Here is a 17,032-nt window from a genome sequence, read left to right as displayed (position 1 = left end):
GTAGAGAGAATAGTCAGCTAAGGGCTTTCCTGATGCTTGGCTTCCTTATAAGATCTTTCCCTCCATTCATTATACTATACAGTGGGGAAGAGCCAGAGGGTGGGGTCACCCCAATGCTGTTGAGCTAAATATCTGGGCTTTCGCTTGAACCTTGTACTAATAGACCATGAGGACTGTTCTCATCCTGGCTCAGATCCCTGTTTACCTTAACACTCCAGGAGTCTCAACCTCTCAAGTTGTCCACTGCCAATTGGGTTCCCATGCCCATACTGCTAGTGTGTCCACTAGTCTGAACCAATTCCCGACTCTTCTCATTCCTCTTAAACATTTCCACTGAGCTTCTTAGAGTTCCCTTTTTAATTTTTTTTTTTTAATTTTTTTTTCAACGTTTATTTATTTTTGGGACAGAGAGAGACAGAGCATGAACGGGGGAGGGGCAGAGAGAGAGGGAGACACAGAATCGGAAACAGGCTCCAGGCTCCGAGCCATCAGCCCAGAGCCCGACGCGGGGCTCGAACTCACGGACCGCGAGATCATGACCTGGCTGAAGTCGGACGCTTAACCGACTGCGCCACCCAGGCGCCCCTAGAGTTCCCTTTTTAAATGCTCCCTTCATTTCTCTCATCCTGTTTTCTTTTTCTTTTTCTTTTTTTTTTTTAACTGAAACTTGTCTGTTCCTAGAGACTGCTTCCTCTACAGCCTCTCAAGTAGTGACTGCTTTTCCTTCCACTCCCTGCATACGTCAAGGCTAGGAGGTGGGGTTGGTGTCTTTTTTTCTCCCATTACTGTTAAAAAACATTTTTTTCCTCCATCCTTTCTCTAAGTTCTAGCTAATCTGAACTCTGTGCCACCTGGATATAGTATCTGTCCTTGTCTCCTCAATGTAGTCTTCTAAGGTTCTTCTAATCATCCATTATTGATGATATTAGCTTCTGTTTAATCTTCTTTCTTTCTACTCTTGTTGACTTTACTACTTATGGGGATAACTCATCTAATAATAATAATATTTTAAACTCCTTACTTCCATTAGCTGTTCTTCTACCTCACTCACCTGGAACCTTGGCATTACAGTCATTGTAATAATAATACCTCTGAAATACTGAAATCAAGTATGATACTTTCTGGCAAAACAGGGGTGTCCACTCTCACTACTTTCATTCAACACAGTACTGGAAGTCCTAGCTACAGCAATCAGACATTCAAAAGACTTCCAAATTGGTGAGGAAGAAGTAAAACTGTCACTATTCACAGGTGACATGACACCATATACATAGAAAACCCTAAAGACCTCACCAAAAAATTATTAGAATTGATAAATGAAGTCAGAAAAGTTGTAAGATACAAAGTTAATATACAGAAATCTATTGTTTCTATACACAATAAAGTAGAAGAAAGAGAAATTAAGAAAACAATACCATTTATAATTGTATCAACAAGAAAAAAATACTTAGAAATAAATTTAACCAAGGAAGTAAAAGGCCCATGCTCTGAAAAGTATAAGACACTTGTGAAAGAAATTGAAGACAAAACAAATAAATGGAAAGATATGCCATGTTCATGGATTCAAGAGTATCATTACAGTGTCCATACTACCCAAAGCAATCTACAAATTCAATGCAATTCCTATAAAAATACCAATAGCATTTTTCACAGAACTAGAATAACCCTAAAATTTGTATGGAACCACAAAAGGCCATGAAAATCCAAAGCTATTTCTCAGGCTTCTTGAGAAAGAACAAAGCTGGAGGTATCGCAATCCCAGATTTCAAGATATGCTACAAAGCTTTAGTAACCAAAACAGTATGGTACTGGCACAAAAATAGACATATAGATCAATAGAAGGAATAGGGAACCTAAAAATAAACCCATGTCTATATGGTCAATTAATCTTCAACAAAGGAGACAAGAATATGTTTTTACATATGTTTACAATGGTAAAAAGACAGTCTCTTCAGTAAATGGGAAAATGGGAAAACTGTACAGCTACATGCAAGGAATGAAACAGAACCACTTTCTTACACCATACACAAAAATAAACTCAAAATGGATTAAAAACCTAAATGGGAGACCTGAAATCATAAAACTCCTAAAAGAAAACATAGGCAGTAATCTCTTGGACATCCACCTTAAAAATATATTTATGGGGGCGCCTGGGTGGCGCAGTCGGTTAAGCGTCCGACTTCAGCCAGGTCACGATCTCGCGGTCTGTGAGTTCGAGCCCCGCGTCGGGCTCTGGGCTGATGGCTCAGAGCCTGGAGCCTGTTTCCGATTCTGTGTCTCCTTCTCTCTGTCCCCAAAAAAATAAATAAATGTTGAAAAAAAAATTTAAAAAATATATATAATTTATGGATATGTCTCGCAAGGAAGGGAAACAAAGGTAAAAATAAACTATTGGGACTATACCAAAATCAAAGTTTTGTGCTGCAAAGGAAACCATTAACAAAGTAAAAGGGCAACCTAGTTAATGGGAGAAGGTATTTGCAAATGATATCTGATATCCAAATATATAAAGAACTGACATGACTCAAAACCAAAAAACACTACAATTAAAAGACGGTCAAAGGATTAAATAAACATTTTTCCAAAGAAGACATACAGATGGTCAACAGATAAATGAAAAGATGCTCAACATCTTTGTATGTATATGTGTGCATATATATATATATATGTATATATGTACACACTCATATATATATGCACACATATTGTAATATATACATATATATATAAACACATACATACACACATATAATGGAACATTACTCAGCCATAAAAATGAAATCTTGCCAGTTGTGACAACATGGATGGATCTAGAGGGTATTATTACGCTAGGTGAAATAAGTCAGACAGAGAAGGAAAAACTATATGATTTCACTTATATGTGGTGGAATCTAAAAGCAAAAACAAAAACAAATGAACAAAACATACTCTTAAATTCAGAGAACAAACTGGTGGCTGCCACAGGGAAGAAGGGTGGAGGGATGGGCAAAGTAGAGGAAGGACACTAAGAAGCACAAACTTCCAGTATAAAACAAATAAGTTGAAGAAATGGAAAGTACAGCATAGGGAATATAGTAAATAATACTGTAGTAACATTGTATGATGACAGATGGTGACTATACTGATCTTGGTGAGCATCAATAATATATAGAATTATCTAATCAATATGCTGTACACCTGAAATGTAACACTGTATGTCAATTATACATATGTCAATTAAATAAAGTTTAGTATGTAAACCTAAGTAAAATAAAATAAGTATAATATGATATTCTCTGACCACTGCCCCCAATTCTTCCAGCTCACTTACTCTAGTACTCCTATTTAAATAATTCCTTAACTTCATGGAGCTCTCCAATCCATTAACCTCACTACTTTTTTCACTATCCGTCACCAACTCTAGATAGTTATTTCTCTCCTTACCCAGTTTAGAGTCCATTGTCCATCAGGGGAATCAATCACTTACAAACATCCTCAACTCTTTTGCCCCTCTCTCCTTGTATTATATTTCAACCCTAGCTGAGTCCCATTATCATTCTCTAAAATGAAGCTGTTGAATGTTGCTGGATAAAAGTCACATAACTGGAATGATCATCCATGTTAGAATGATTATAATCTTCAAATAGGCTCTCATTCCTTCTTGGCAATCGTTATCATATTTCCATAGAAAGTCTGATTTTTAAATTTCTCAAAATAAATAATTCATACTTTATCCTTTCTCAAACCTCATCCATACCTCATCTTCTTTACTGTCAGCCTCTGACCTTGCTTTAGAGTTAATAGAGAAAGTAGAAACCATTCAATCAGAATTTCCTCATTTAACCACTGTGAGATTTACCAGTTCATAGGAACTTTATCTTCTCTGTTTTATCTCCTCTCTGCTCTTATCTAACAGAAAGTCCTCCACCTGTGGAATATTATTCAGTCATGAAAAAGAATGAAATCTTACCATTTGCAATGACATGGATGGAGCTAGAGAATATTATGCTAAGCTCAGTAAGTCAGTCAGAGAAAGACAAATATCATAGGACTTCACTCATGTGTGGAATTTAAGAAACAAAACAAATGAGCAAAGGGGAAAGACAGAATGAGCAAGAAATAGACTCTTAACTGTGACGAACTGATGGTTATCAGAGGGGAGGTGGGCGGGTGATGGGTGAAATAGGTGATGGGAATTAAGGAGTGCACCTGTTATGATGAGCACAGGTGTTGTATGGAACTGTTGAATCACTATATTATATACCTGAAACAAATATAACACTGTATGTTAACTAACTGGAATTAAAATAATTTTTTTTGAAAGGAAATTACTCCACTTGTGCCGCTCCAAGTACCCTTTTGTCTTCTCAAGTATCATATTCCTTCAGTGGTCCCCTCTTTCCCCTGCACCACCAATCTCTACCTATCCATTGCATCACTCCCACCAGCATAACTTGCTATAGTAACTCTCATCCTAGCTTCTTTCCCTGACCCCGCATCCCACCTTAACTACAGCCCCACTTCTCTCATTCTCTCCACCATACGTCCTCTCTATAGCCAATTTCCCATCTCACATTCACCCTTCAAAAGCATTGAAACTGCTTTTGTCAAGGTCACCAAGAATGTGTATACTACCAAATCTAATGGACTCTTGACCTCGTAACAGCATTTGACAGAAATGACATTTTCTTCTCTGCCGTTCCATATTCTTCTCCCCTCTGGATTTTCCTTCTAAACCTGAACTCTAAGTATTGGAGACAGTGCTCCATCCTATATCTCATTTACCTGTTCTTTGAACAGGCGATTTTATCCAGTCCCATGGCTTTAAATGCCGATGCCTTCCAAATTCACACCTTTAGCACAGAACTTCACTCCTGAGCTCCAGATTTATTCAGTTGCTATGTAATCTATTTACTTGGATGTCTAGTAAACATCTCATTAAAGTCCTAATTACAGTTTCTGATCGCTCCCATAAATCACCATTTCAGTAAATGGTACCATCATTCAGTTGGTCAAGCCAACAATTTAGAAGTGATCCTATATTTTCCCTTTCCCATATGTGGCAGCCATGAAAACACATCTCTCAGATCTCTGATTACAGGGAGCATTACTGACTGATGGCCCCAGTTGCCGTGCTCTGAAATCTATCACCATGATCCAGGCTGCACATCCCACCGACTGCTCCAGCCAGTGACTGAGTGAGACAGGGTCACTAAGACAGTACCCTTCCCAGGAGACATAGGACTCCTCTGATGGGGGACATTGGCTTGAGGACTCCCCATTGGCTTTCTTGAAAGATTCTTAGAATTGCGTCATAAATACAACTTTTCCTACCCATTTTTCCCTGTCTTCCATGAGAGTTGAATCAGCATCCAGTCTAAAGGTTTTCCCAGTCCCCTTCAGAGCCCTCCTTGTTTTTCCCTCACAGATGTCTTCCCCAGTAAGTCTTCTGCATGTCTAATCTGACCTTACAGTCTGTTCCTCAAAGAACCTGAACACACCATAGTTGAACTATCAGCAATTTTATGTTATTTCTGTTTCCTAAATATATATCTTGCAGCCATCTACTTTTCTCTATTGCCATCACCACTGAGTAGAAGCTATGCCATTTCTCCCCTGGATTATTGCAACGGTTGCCTAGTCTCATCTTATGCCTCTCCAATCCATTCTCATCACAGTAACAAGAGTGATTTTTTTTTTTTAACAGTAAATCAAGCATGCCATTTCCCTGCTTAAAACCTTTCAATGGCTTTCCATTATGCTTAGGGTAAAATTTAAACTCCCACAACCACCATAAGTACTTTTTTTTTTTTAATTTTTTTTTCAACGTTTTTAATTTATTTTTGGGACAGAGAGACAGAGCATGAACGGGGGAGGGGCAGAGAGAGAGGGAGACACAGAATCGGAAACAGGCTCCAGGCTCCGAGCCATCAGCCCAGAGCCTGACGCGGGGCTCGAACTCACGGAGCGCTAGATCGTGACCTGGCTGAAGTCGGACGCTTAACCGACTGCGCCATCCAGGCGCCCCCACCATAAGTACTTTAAAACCTGGCTCCTGCCTATCTTTTTAGCTTCATCTCATATCACCTTCCTCCTTGTCCTCACGCTCACCAAGCTCCAGCCACACTAGTGTCCTTTCTCTTCTTACAAATTGTCAAATCCTTTCCTGCCTTGGGCCTTTTTTGCTTGCTCTCTCTTTTTATAAATTACTTTTCCCCCCATCTCTTCAGAGAGCAGGCTCATTCTCATCCTTAGTGCTCAACCTGAATGTCCCCTCATCAGCATCCAGGGCCTTCTCCACCCCAGCCATCATCTCCACCAAACATTATCCTATTTCCTCTTAAGTAATTACCACTATCTGTAACTATTTAGCTTAGTGTCTGTTTCTCCCACTTGAACAGGAGTAGGCAAAGTATGGCCCATAGGCAGCCAATTGTTTCTGCATGGCCCATGATCTAAGAATGGTTTTTACATATTTAAGTGTTTGAAAAAACATTTTTTAAGTTTTTAAATTTATTTGGGGGGGGGGGTGCATGCACACAAGCTGAGGAGGGGCAGAGAGGGAGAGAAAGAGAATTCCAAACAGGTTCTGCACCAACCGCGTAGAGCCTGACATGAGGCTCAAACTCTAACTCACAAACGGTGAGATCGTGACCTGAGGTGAAATCAAGAGTCAAACGCTAAACCAACTGAGCCACTCAGGCACCCCTGAAAAAAATTTTTTAAAGAATATTTCACAACACATGAAAATTATGTGAAATTCAAATTTCTGTGTCCACAACTAAAGTTGGAATACAGCCACCCTCATTTATATACTATCTATAACTGCTTTAACACTGCAACAGCAAAGTTGAGTAGGTGTGTATGGCTCACAGAGCCTAATTTACAGAAAAAGTTTTCTTTATTTAAGTAATCTCTACCCCTAACATGGGGCTGGAACTCCCAACCCTGAGATCATTAGTCACATGCTTTAGGAGGGAGCTAGCCAGGTGCTCCCAGAAGCAATGTTCTGACCCTGGCACTAAAATGCAAGTGCCATGGGGCATTGATTGTCTTGTTCAGTCCATCACTCCTAGTGTGTGGTCCAGGCTAATGCTCAATTTATAGGATGAATCAACCTTACCACTCTCCAGGGACTATTACTATCTGAGGGAGTAGGTGGGCTTACTGGCTTATGCCCTTCTAAGACCCAGAGGAACTGGGAACCAATTATTATTGGCTCTAGAAAAGTACCTTGAAAACAGGACTGTGTTTTATTCATCTTGAAATACCTAGTAAAGTCTTTTGCACAAGGTAGGGTGCTGCTGGAATCTGGAAGAACTCTTTTGGGGTTGTTGTTAAGATAAAATTTTGGGGTTGTTGTCAGGTAAAGGGCTCAGCATAATGTCAGGTGTACGTAAGTGTTCACTAAATGTTTGCTCCTGCCTCAATTTTCCTTGCTGTGATGGGAATAAAAGTGTGGGGTAGTACACAGACTCAAACAAGAATGTTCTTGTGTGAGACGGCTTTGTTTTTTTTTTTTTCATTTATTTATTCTCGATGGACAGAGGGAGGCAGAGCGTGAGCATGGAGGGGCAGAGAGAGAGGCACAGAATCAGAAGCAGGCTCCAGGTTCTGAGTTGTCAGCACAGAGCCCGACCTGGGGCTAGAACCCACGAACCATGAGATCCTGACCTGAGCCTAAGTCAGATGCTTAACCGACTGAGTCACCCAGGCGCCCCCGTGTGAGGCAGCTTTGTAAACTACAAACACAACCCGAATGGACTTACCCAAGTGCAGGCAGAATTTTACTAAATCTTGGCAGTGAGCAGCCCAGTTTGGAGCGAAGGGCTTTCACCTGGGAGTCGGAAGACATAATTCTTCCTAACTCTTACCACTTAACTGACCCTGAACAATCGCAACTTCAGTGTCGTTTCTTTTCTTCATGTGTAAAAGCAGCCTCCAAACGGACACCACGTTCCTCAGGGGTCCAGCCGGCGTCTCTCTTCCAGGTCTTGCCCTTCCCTGCAGGCGCTAAGACCCTTCCAATCGGCTCTGCGCGCCCACAGGCTGAGGAGGCCGGAGGGGCGGGACCAGACTGGGGGCGGGGCCTGGAGTCTCCGGGGCGGGGCCTCCCTCGTTCCGGCTGCAGCCGCCGCCCAGCCGGGCCGCACGGGGGCGCCGCTGGGGCCGCGCTGCTCCAAGAGTTGCTGAGCAGCCGAAGAGGCCCTCACTTCCGCGTCGGTCCCCGCGGCGTCCGGCGGCCGCGCCGAGGGCCGGGCTGGCCGCAGGTCAGTCGGGGAGGCCGCCAACCCGGCCCCGCCCGTGCAGAGGACCGGGGCGCCGGGTGGGCCGCGGGCCCGGGAGGCGGCGGGGCGCCCCAAGGAAGGGCCGGATCGCGCCGATAACACGGGAGCCCCGGGCTGCAGGCTCAGGCTTCGGGCCGATTCGGGACCCCGGGCCGCGGGGACACCGGCGGGGCTTTCGGGTGTCCCAGCCCCTCCCCTTTCGTCCTGCGTCGTGGGAGGAGAGCGAGTCCTTTGAGCAGAGTTTATTAAAGTGGGGTCCGTGGGCGGATCCCCGACCCCATCTGACTTTCTGAACCAGACTCTGTGTTGTGGCCTGGGAATCTGAATATACATCAAGCGTCTCTGATGGTTTTGATGCAGGTGGTCACAGAACCGCACTTTGGGGGCACTTCCTCAGAGGGCAGGGCATTTCCGACACAGCAGGGAGTCTAAGTGGGTGCATTGAGGATGGGCCATTGACTGGCCTTGAAATGGTGTTGGATGGTCCTCTGCCTTAGGAGAAACTGACTGAGGCAGGGGGGTATCTCTTAAATCCTTGCACTAGGGTGCTGCTATGTTCCTGTTGCCACCACTGGAGTCTTCAGATGGACAGATGCTTAGTGAGTAAAGTGCCCCGGTCAGCAGCCTTAGGGATGAAACAGTGCTGAAATAGACAGTGTAGGGTGCAGAAAACTTGGAGCCAGTCCTGCTGACCTGGGGCCGACTCCGCCACTTACCAGCAGGGCAGTCCTAGTGTGGACCCTGCTCACATCACTATTTCTTTCTCCAGTGTCCTCATCTGTCAATAGAGACAGTAATTCCTATCCAATAGGGCTTTTGTGTGAATTAGGTAGTGTCTACCAAGTGTCTCCTGCAGTAACTGTCACATAATAAGCATTGAGCAAATGGGAATTATTGATAGTGATATAGATTCTGTCTTCCTAGAGCTATAGTCTCCCAAACTAGGGATTAAATAGGTGAGAAAAACGTGGAGAGAGGTACACAGTATATTTGGTGGACTGTGCACAGATTCTAACTGGGGGATGCTTGGGAAGGTCATGCAACCTGTGAGATTTGCCTGTGGCTTTGAAGAATAACTGGATTCCAGGGAGCTGGTAACTGGGGCAGCATGAGCCAGTTCCATCCCGTGCTTCAGAGGTGGTTCTCTCACATGGGTCATTGCAGGGCTGCTCCTGGGACTTTGAGGAGCAAAAGAAGTCATGTTGATAAGTGTTTTCTGAAGGCTAAACTGTTGATCCATAAGAGTTTCTGTTTACTGACCACGTTTGACACATATTGTTTTTGTCAGACACCAATGGTCTCCTTTTCCCATCTCATTGGAGACTGGCTAAATTAGAGCATCTACAAAAGGATCCTAGTTGATCGCATAGTAAAAGTGAGTTGCCATGAATATAGTTGAGTCTCTTGGTGGCCATTTTGCATTTGCAGTGAAATGCGCAGTCACATCAGGAGTACCTTTTTATCACAGTATTGTTTTAGGTTCCAGAGAAACACCACAGTCACTTGTGGTTCGTCCATCTCCAGAATAGATTAAGAAGTCAAGTCCTTAAAACTTCCCTAAAGCTTCATTCAGCCATTTTGGAATGAAGAAGCCAGATGATTTAGAGCTGTTATTTGTTGCTCTTTTGGACCAGTCTGGCTACTGGCATACATAGAATTCTGATCTAAGTTGATAAATTATATATTCCTTAGTTACCTAATCTAGGAACTACAATTAGCATTGTTAATAATTTCTGCTTATGTTTCCTTAAATCTACAGAGCCAATATCAATCCTTCAGTATATGCCTCATGGTAAAATTTATGTCGTTATAGATAAAATTTATATTGTTATTGAGTACTTACTCTGAGCCAGAGACTGTTCTATGTGCTTTTTATATGTCCTGTTACTCCTCTGATAGTCCTTTGAGGTAGGCCCCATCCCTGGCTCCATTTTATAGATGAGGAAATAGGCAGAAGAAGATAAGTATTTGCCCAAGATCCCTAGTTAGTGGTAGAACCTAGTAGCCTAATTCCATGCTACATGCTGACCCCCTCTGCAGTCTAGATAGCTCCCTCAGACTTATTATAGTTTAAAAAGATATGTGAATATCAAAGAACATGAGCAAACCTCACCTTTGCTTTATATGGGACAGACAATGCATTTTCTTGTTAAATTCTTTAAGCAGTCATTTCAATAGCTATGATTTGGTTGGTAATAGTTCATCATTTAAAAATACTCTGAACCAAAGTTTTCCAGCTTCTCGGCATATCTCAAACTTCTTTCATGTTATATAAAGTCCTCCAATATTGTTAGTGCTGAGCACCTTATTTTAAATCACATTAAGATGTATTTATTTTATTATCTATTTGGTGTATTATTGGAAATGTGATTGTCCTTTGTTTTTACAGAGGTGGACCAGGACCACCATTATTTTGCAGTTTCTGAAAGCGTTTCAAAGCAAAAATTTAGGTGTTGATGGGAGCAATGGAAGGTCACAAGGCAGAAGAAAAGGTGGTAGATATTCTTCGACTGAATGTGGGTGGCTGTATTTACACAGCCAGACGTGAGTCCTTGTGCCGCTTTAAAGACTCGATGCTGGCATCCATGTTCAGTGGTCGTTTTCCTCTAAAAACAGACGAATCAGGTAAATAACTAAAGTCCATAAAGCATGATCATGAATATTCATTAAAATAGTCTAGTTTAAATTCCCTTTGGTTTTCCTAATTACAATGGAATGTATTAGACTAGTGTAGTAATTATCGAGATCATTAGAGTTGTATGGAGATTTATTAAACACATGAAGAAGTTAAATACCAGTTTCCAGAATCTGTGATGCTGTCACTAAAAGTTGACAAAAAATCAATGTGTGTGAAGGCCTACCATCACCTAAATATGGGGATTGATTATACTTTGAAAGTTGTTACGTTCGTGCAACTCCATGGGTAACGATATTGCGGCTTCTCTCTGTGTTCTTCAGTTAAAACATTTATTCTCTGGAGAAAGCAGCTGCCCTCATAGTTCACAGGGCAGTCACTGTAGTGTAGAATTAGTGTTAAACTGGCCACCCAGTCTAGCTGCGTAGCCTTGTGTGGGCTGATGTGGACTCCTGCAAAAACGTCAGTGCAGTGTACCAGCAGTCACCTAGTGGTAGAGGACGGAAAATTGGTCTTCCAGAAGAAACTGTAAAACACAAGGGTAGGGATCTGGGGCTGCTGCTCTTCTTGCTTGGAGTGCTCTGGTATTTGCTTAACCTACTCCCATTTGTAAAGAAATCTCAACAGTGCAAATAAGTCTTTTTTGCACATCTTTGGTGTTCTGGAGCTCAGAGAACCCACTCTTGCTTCTGTGTCAGAAGAGGGGGTTCAGGGGATCTTGAGCAAGAGTCACTGTTAGTAACCCTGGGTCTTGAGAGATTGCTTTGCCAGCTGGATGGCAGTTGAAAGAATGGAAAACACTGATGGCTGGTGCCCATGTGGGCAGGAAGGTTGTTGGCAAAAAGATAGCAAGCAGGGATTGAGTTTTTCCTCTGCCCCCAAGTTTCACCTCCTTAATCCCTTCTTTTCTAAGCTAACCAAGGGAGAAAAGGAATTATTGAGTAGCCTCACACAGAAGTGTTTTTAAAAATTCTGCTAAATTGTCTAAGAAAGCCTTTTGTCATAAAGTAGTACCAGCATAACATTTCTTTTTTAAAGTTTAGGTTCTCACAGTACAAAGGGACTATTAACCTATTAAGGCTAAACATACAGTGTGCCTGGAGCTAGGAACCCCGGGTTTACATGTCATTGACACTACAAGTTGACTAACATACAAATATGACATAAATGAGCATGTCCTCATTAGGGAGGAACTCCATACATCTTTCCTGGCCGGGGAGGACTGAGCTTAGGGGTAAAGTTACATTTCAGCAGCAGTCGGATCTCCATGGCTTTTGAGTGGCCATAGCAGGAATATGGTCATTGCATCTAAAATTCCCCCATGGAGCTCAGAATACATTTTCCTATATGGTAGGTGAGAATACAGAGGATCACCAAATATGGCTAAACCCATTTGAACACTAGTTATTAACTTTCTTGTGAGAAAGAAACATTTCTAATTGTAGAGGTCTGCAGTCTGATTTTAGTTTGACATGTTGAAACTTTATGGTCATATGTATCTATGCAGTGATTTTTGAACTGGATGTTTTCTAGGGGCTTGTGTTATCGACCGTGATGGACATCTATTTAAATATCTCTTGGATTATCTTCATGGAGAAGTTCACATTCCCACAGATGAGCAAACCCGTGTTGCTCTGCAGGAAGAGGCTGATTATTTTGGCATCCCGTATCCATACAGCCTGTCTGACCACTTGGCCAATGAAATGGAGACATATTCTTTAAGGTCAAATATAGAACTTAAAAAGGTCTTGGCATTTTCTTAAGTTTTAAAAAAGTACATACGTATACATATATATATGTTTTTATACACAAAGCAATGTGTGTTATTTTGCATAGCCTGTGTTGCCATGAAAACCAAACATGAGAAAGTTACTTTTTCTAATTTTGAAGACACATTTCTTAATTACTAATCTTTTGAAGGCCCAAATTCTATGTTCTAGGAAAGTGTATTACATTGCCACTCAAAGGTTTATAGTTTTTTTATTTCTCATTGGAGATTTAATACCTTTTGATGGCTTTTTTAATAGAAATATTCTGCTCTTTAGGTTCTTTGTAAATAAAGAGCAATATTGTAGTATGTAAGAGTATAGTGGTATTTTATTTACTGAAATGACTTTTTAAAGAATGGTCACAAAAATAAAAGATTGTAGAAAATCTACCTGATTTAATAAGTGTAGCAGTTTGTTACTAAATTAAAACATTGGTTTGATTAATTCACTTTGAGATCAGTAAATATTTTTAAAAGATATTTCTCCTTTAAATCACATTTTAAAGATCTTTACATGAAAGATCTTGAAAAACTTCATTACCTATTTTTGTCTTACTGATAAGTATTATATTTGCTTTTAGTACCTTTGGGCATCTAAGAAAATTTTTTTCCCTAGATGATTAATAGTAGTGAAAACTGACCTGAATTGGGTTTGATTTGGGTATCAGTTTAGGAGAGCAAGCTGACAGTATGGTTATTAGGAGTGTAACATGAAGACACAGTTGATTTGGTTCCAGATCGTCTTCAGGAATTTGCATGGTTGTATGGGTTCTGCTACTGAAGTTATATAGAAATTGAGTTGTCAAACAGTTCTAGGGTGCTGTTTGCCACATCTGCAGAATGGGGCTAAGAAATCCTGACTGGAAAGCTGGAGTGGGTTGACATTCATCTTCTGAAGTCTCAACTGTAGTCTTTTGATTTCTGATTTGTACGCAAAGAGGACATAGCATGTGTACATTGACTGTGTCAGCCAACACGTATTTATCTCAAATGTTTTTGGTATATAGAGCACTGCTCTTGGACTGTGTGGGACACAAATATGACATACAGTTAGACAGCAATATTAAATGAAAATGTAAGACATGTTAGAGTCCTATTTTCATTCACTGAGTCAGTAAATATTAGGCATCTCCTTTGTGTCAGGCACTATTCCAGGCACTTGGGATACAACACAAAACAGACAAAAGTGCCTGTCCTCAGGGCCCTCACAGGAATAATGCCGTTTCTCTCAGGGAAGGCCCTTGGGCACTCGGCTGGGTGAAGCGCTCCAGCTCTGTTTCCCTTAGCACCTCCTAGGCTCACGTGGTTATAGTTATCCTATGTGCTGATGGCTTATTGACTGTCTTTAAATTTCCTAGAAGTTTATTTATTTATTTTGAGAGAGAGAGAGAGAGAGAGAGAGTGAGAGAGAGAGCACACTCTGAGGAGCGGCAGAGAGAGAGAGGGAGAGAGAGAACCCCAAGCAGGCTCTGCACTACCAGCGCAAATCCTGACATGGGGCTCAATCTCACAAACCATGAGTCATGACCCAAGCTAAAATCAAGAGTCGGATGCCCAACTGATTAAGCCACCCAGGTGCCCCAACTGTCTGTCTTTTACATTAGCTATAAAACTCTAGAAGGTCTGGGACCCTGTCTTTTGCTTATCATTATATCTATAGGACCTTAGTGCTCAACCACGTTAGTAACTTCTTAATATTCAAGAGAATGAATGAATAGGTAGATAAACGCCAAAGGAGTTCTTAGAGTTTGCACTGATTTGTATATCTTTCAGTGGAAAAGAACAAGTTAATCTGGTTAATTCATGATTGGATTTGGAGTAAAAAAAAAAAAATCAACTATGGGGCTTAGTCAGTAGAAGGTGAAAGGAATATTGAGTCAAATGGGAAACTGGGGGGAAAATAAAAGGAAAAGAAAAAGGTCTGACTCTTAATCATATGAAGATTTTAAAATTAAAAGTAATGTTGATAGTGAGGCTAAAGGAGGAGGAAAGAAAATACAGCTTCCATGTGGAAGAGGATTCTCTAGATGAAAAGTTGTTGGGTTTTTGGGTGGTGCTTTTTGTGATTTACCCCACGCCCATGCCAAATTCAACAAAAGCATGTTTGGTTTTTCAAGGTGTAAAGACCAGGCTGAAATTTATCATCTTTTTATTTCCCTTATGACCAACTGAAATTGCAGCTTTACATGAAAGTAATAGAACCAAATTCATTTCTACTTTACTCCAGAATTAAATTCAAATTTTGTATATTTTTTTTGCTCCAGGCTTTAACAGACTTCTGTGATTCATATGGTTTAGTTTGCAATAAGCCAACAGTTTGGGTTCTCCACTATCTTAACACATCTGGTGCAAGCTGTGAGAGTAGAATTATTGGTGTATATTCCACAAAAACTGATGGAACAGATGCTATTGATAAGCAGCTGGGAGGAAGAATTCACAGTAAAAGCATTTTTAAAAGGTATGCCCATATTTAAATATGAAAGGGAACAGAATAAAATTTTGGTCTCTTGTAAGAGGTGTTACTGAATGGAATATGTGGTTGACTAGAAAAGATCTTCATTCAACACTTGGCAACACACAGAGTGAGCTCTTATAGCTGTTGAGACAAGCCTGCTTCAAGGAGATTGTAATTAAGACCACTTCACATATATGTAAACTATGGGACATCCACAGTGGTCTACTACATTGCCTCTCACCTGGGAGTGGGCATCAAAGTCCCCTAACAGGCCATGTCTGGCTGTCCTCCCCTAGACCATAGTCCAGGAACAGAAACACTGCCTAGAAGTCAGCAGCCCTGCTGAGTGGCACAGGACTGGCATGTGCCTCGATGTCCTGTTCTGAGAAATGAAGGACTTCCCTGGTCCCTATCAGCCTTAAAATCCGATGACTTGAATGTAAAATTCTTAAGGGTTATTCTCTTAATATTTTTTTTGTAAACTGACTTAACACAGTGGTCAATTCACATTATGGTTGTTTTTTTTGTTTGTTTGTTTGTTTTTCTAATTCTCTGGGTGGTTGGATTGGGTCACATATTAGTGACTAATGAATGATCACGTGAACTTGCTTTTTTAGGTGACTAAATATGTCATCATTTTCTGAATTCTTTACAGGATGGTTATATAAGATATATGAGTGCCTGGAACAGTGCTATGAAAGTTTTAGTCAAAGTTGAATCTTTTAAAATTTTCCTGGAGTTAGGTAATTTTTTTTAGAAAACCTATTTCTAAAGATTTGTTGATTTGTCTGTACAGTCTATATTGTGGAATTAACAAGTACTTTACCACATTAAAAAGAGATTGAATATAGGTTAGTATATGAGTATAGTATATTATACTCATAGATATAATCTATAGTATATTATCATCTATATATGTCCTTAAGAGTTGCAGAAGAACAACTATTCAATGCCAACATATTTTTTCCCTTAATTAACAAGTATTTGGTAGTATATCGAGTATTAGCTGTATATACATACACACACACATACATTCATACTTCGTATGTTTTCATCATCTTTTGCAATATTTCTAGAGAGGCGGGGAATAATGTTCAGTACATTTGGAGCTATTATTCAGTAGCTGAATTGAAGAAAATGATGGATGCCTTTGATGCCTGGAAGGAAAAGGTATAGTACAATTCTTTTATTTCATGGCAGAAGGTAGACTTTCCCATAATAAGACAAAGTGAGTTCAATTGCTGCATTTTTCTTTTTTGAGAAAGTATTTCTTTGTAAGGTCAAGACATTTGTCACTTCAAAGTATGTTGATTGAGACAATTTACTTAAAAATCTTTAGACCCCATGAGTTGCTAGATATTACTAATAGTTTATAATCCAGTAACCTAAAAAATAGGTTATTAATTTCAGCATCTGTTAGTTATGCTTATTTAGTTCAATTCAAAAGGAATTTATTTAGCATCCACTTTGTACCTAGCATTGTCCTTACTTTTGAAATTGACCATTTTACCAAGCTTCTTATATCATTTGATAATAATAATGCTGTTTAATATCAGTGTGATAAGTAGTTTACATTCAGTAACTCTTAGTCTTAAAACAATTCTGGATGTTGTTTACCATTTTATCGATGAGAAAACTGAGTCTTAGGCCATGCCACTTGCTTATGGATCACAGAGCGTTAGCTGTTCTATGCCTAAGTTTTTTTCCTTCTTTAACAAGTATGTATTGAGTGTCTATTAGGTGCAAACACTCTAAGTTCTAAAATTGGGTCCGCAAATAAATAAGACACATGTTGGTCCTCAATAGTCCTAAAAGCTGGTAGAGACAGACATTGCAAGTCACAAAAGATTGCATACAAGGACAGGAGGGGGGTTTAAAAAAACTCTTCATCACCTGCTTCTCTTCAG

The 17,032-nt window shown here is 40.4% G+C and overlaps 1 protein-coding gene across 1 annotated transcript in view; it reads left to right on the top strand.

Annotated features, from left to right (window-relative positions):
• The window catches only part of KCTD18 (potassium channel tetramerization domain containing 18), an 86,788-nt gene that overhangs the window by 56,226 nt on the left and 13,530 nt on the right, over nt 1-17,032 (top strand). The window contains exons 3-6 of the mRNA XM_030325212.1: nt 10,657-10,892; nt 12,436-12,647; nt 14,935-15,128; nt 16,202-16,295. Coding sequence (XP_030181072.1) covers nt 10,724-10,892; nt 12,436-12,647; nt 14,935-15,128; nt 16,202-16,295 — 669 coding nt within the window. The 5' untranslated portion in view covers nt 10,657-10,723. The remainder of the gene's footprint in view (nt 1-10,656; nt 10,893-12,435; nt 12,648-14,934; nt 15,129-16,201; nt 16,296-17,032) is intronic.

Source organism: Lynx canadensis, chromosome C1 (genome assembly GCF_007474595.2).
Source record: "Lynx canadensis isolate LIC74 chromosome C1, mLynCan4.pri.v2, whole genome shotgun sequence".
NCBI classification, from domain to species: Eukaryota; Metazoa; Chordata; class Mammalia; order Carnivora; family Felidae; genus Lynx; species Lynx canadensis.
Note: the sequence above shows the minus strand (reverse complement) of the source record. Positions and strands in the feature narration are given on the sequence as shown.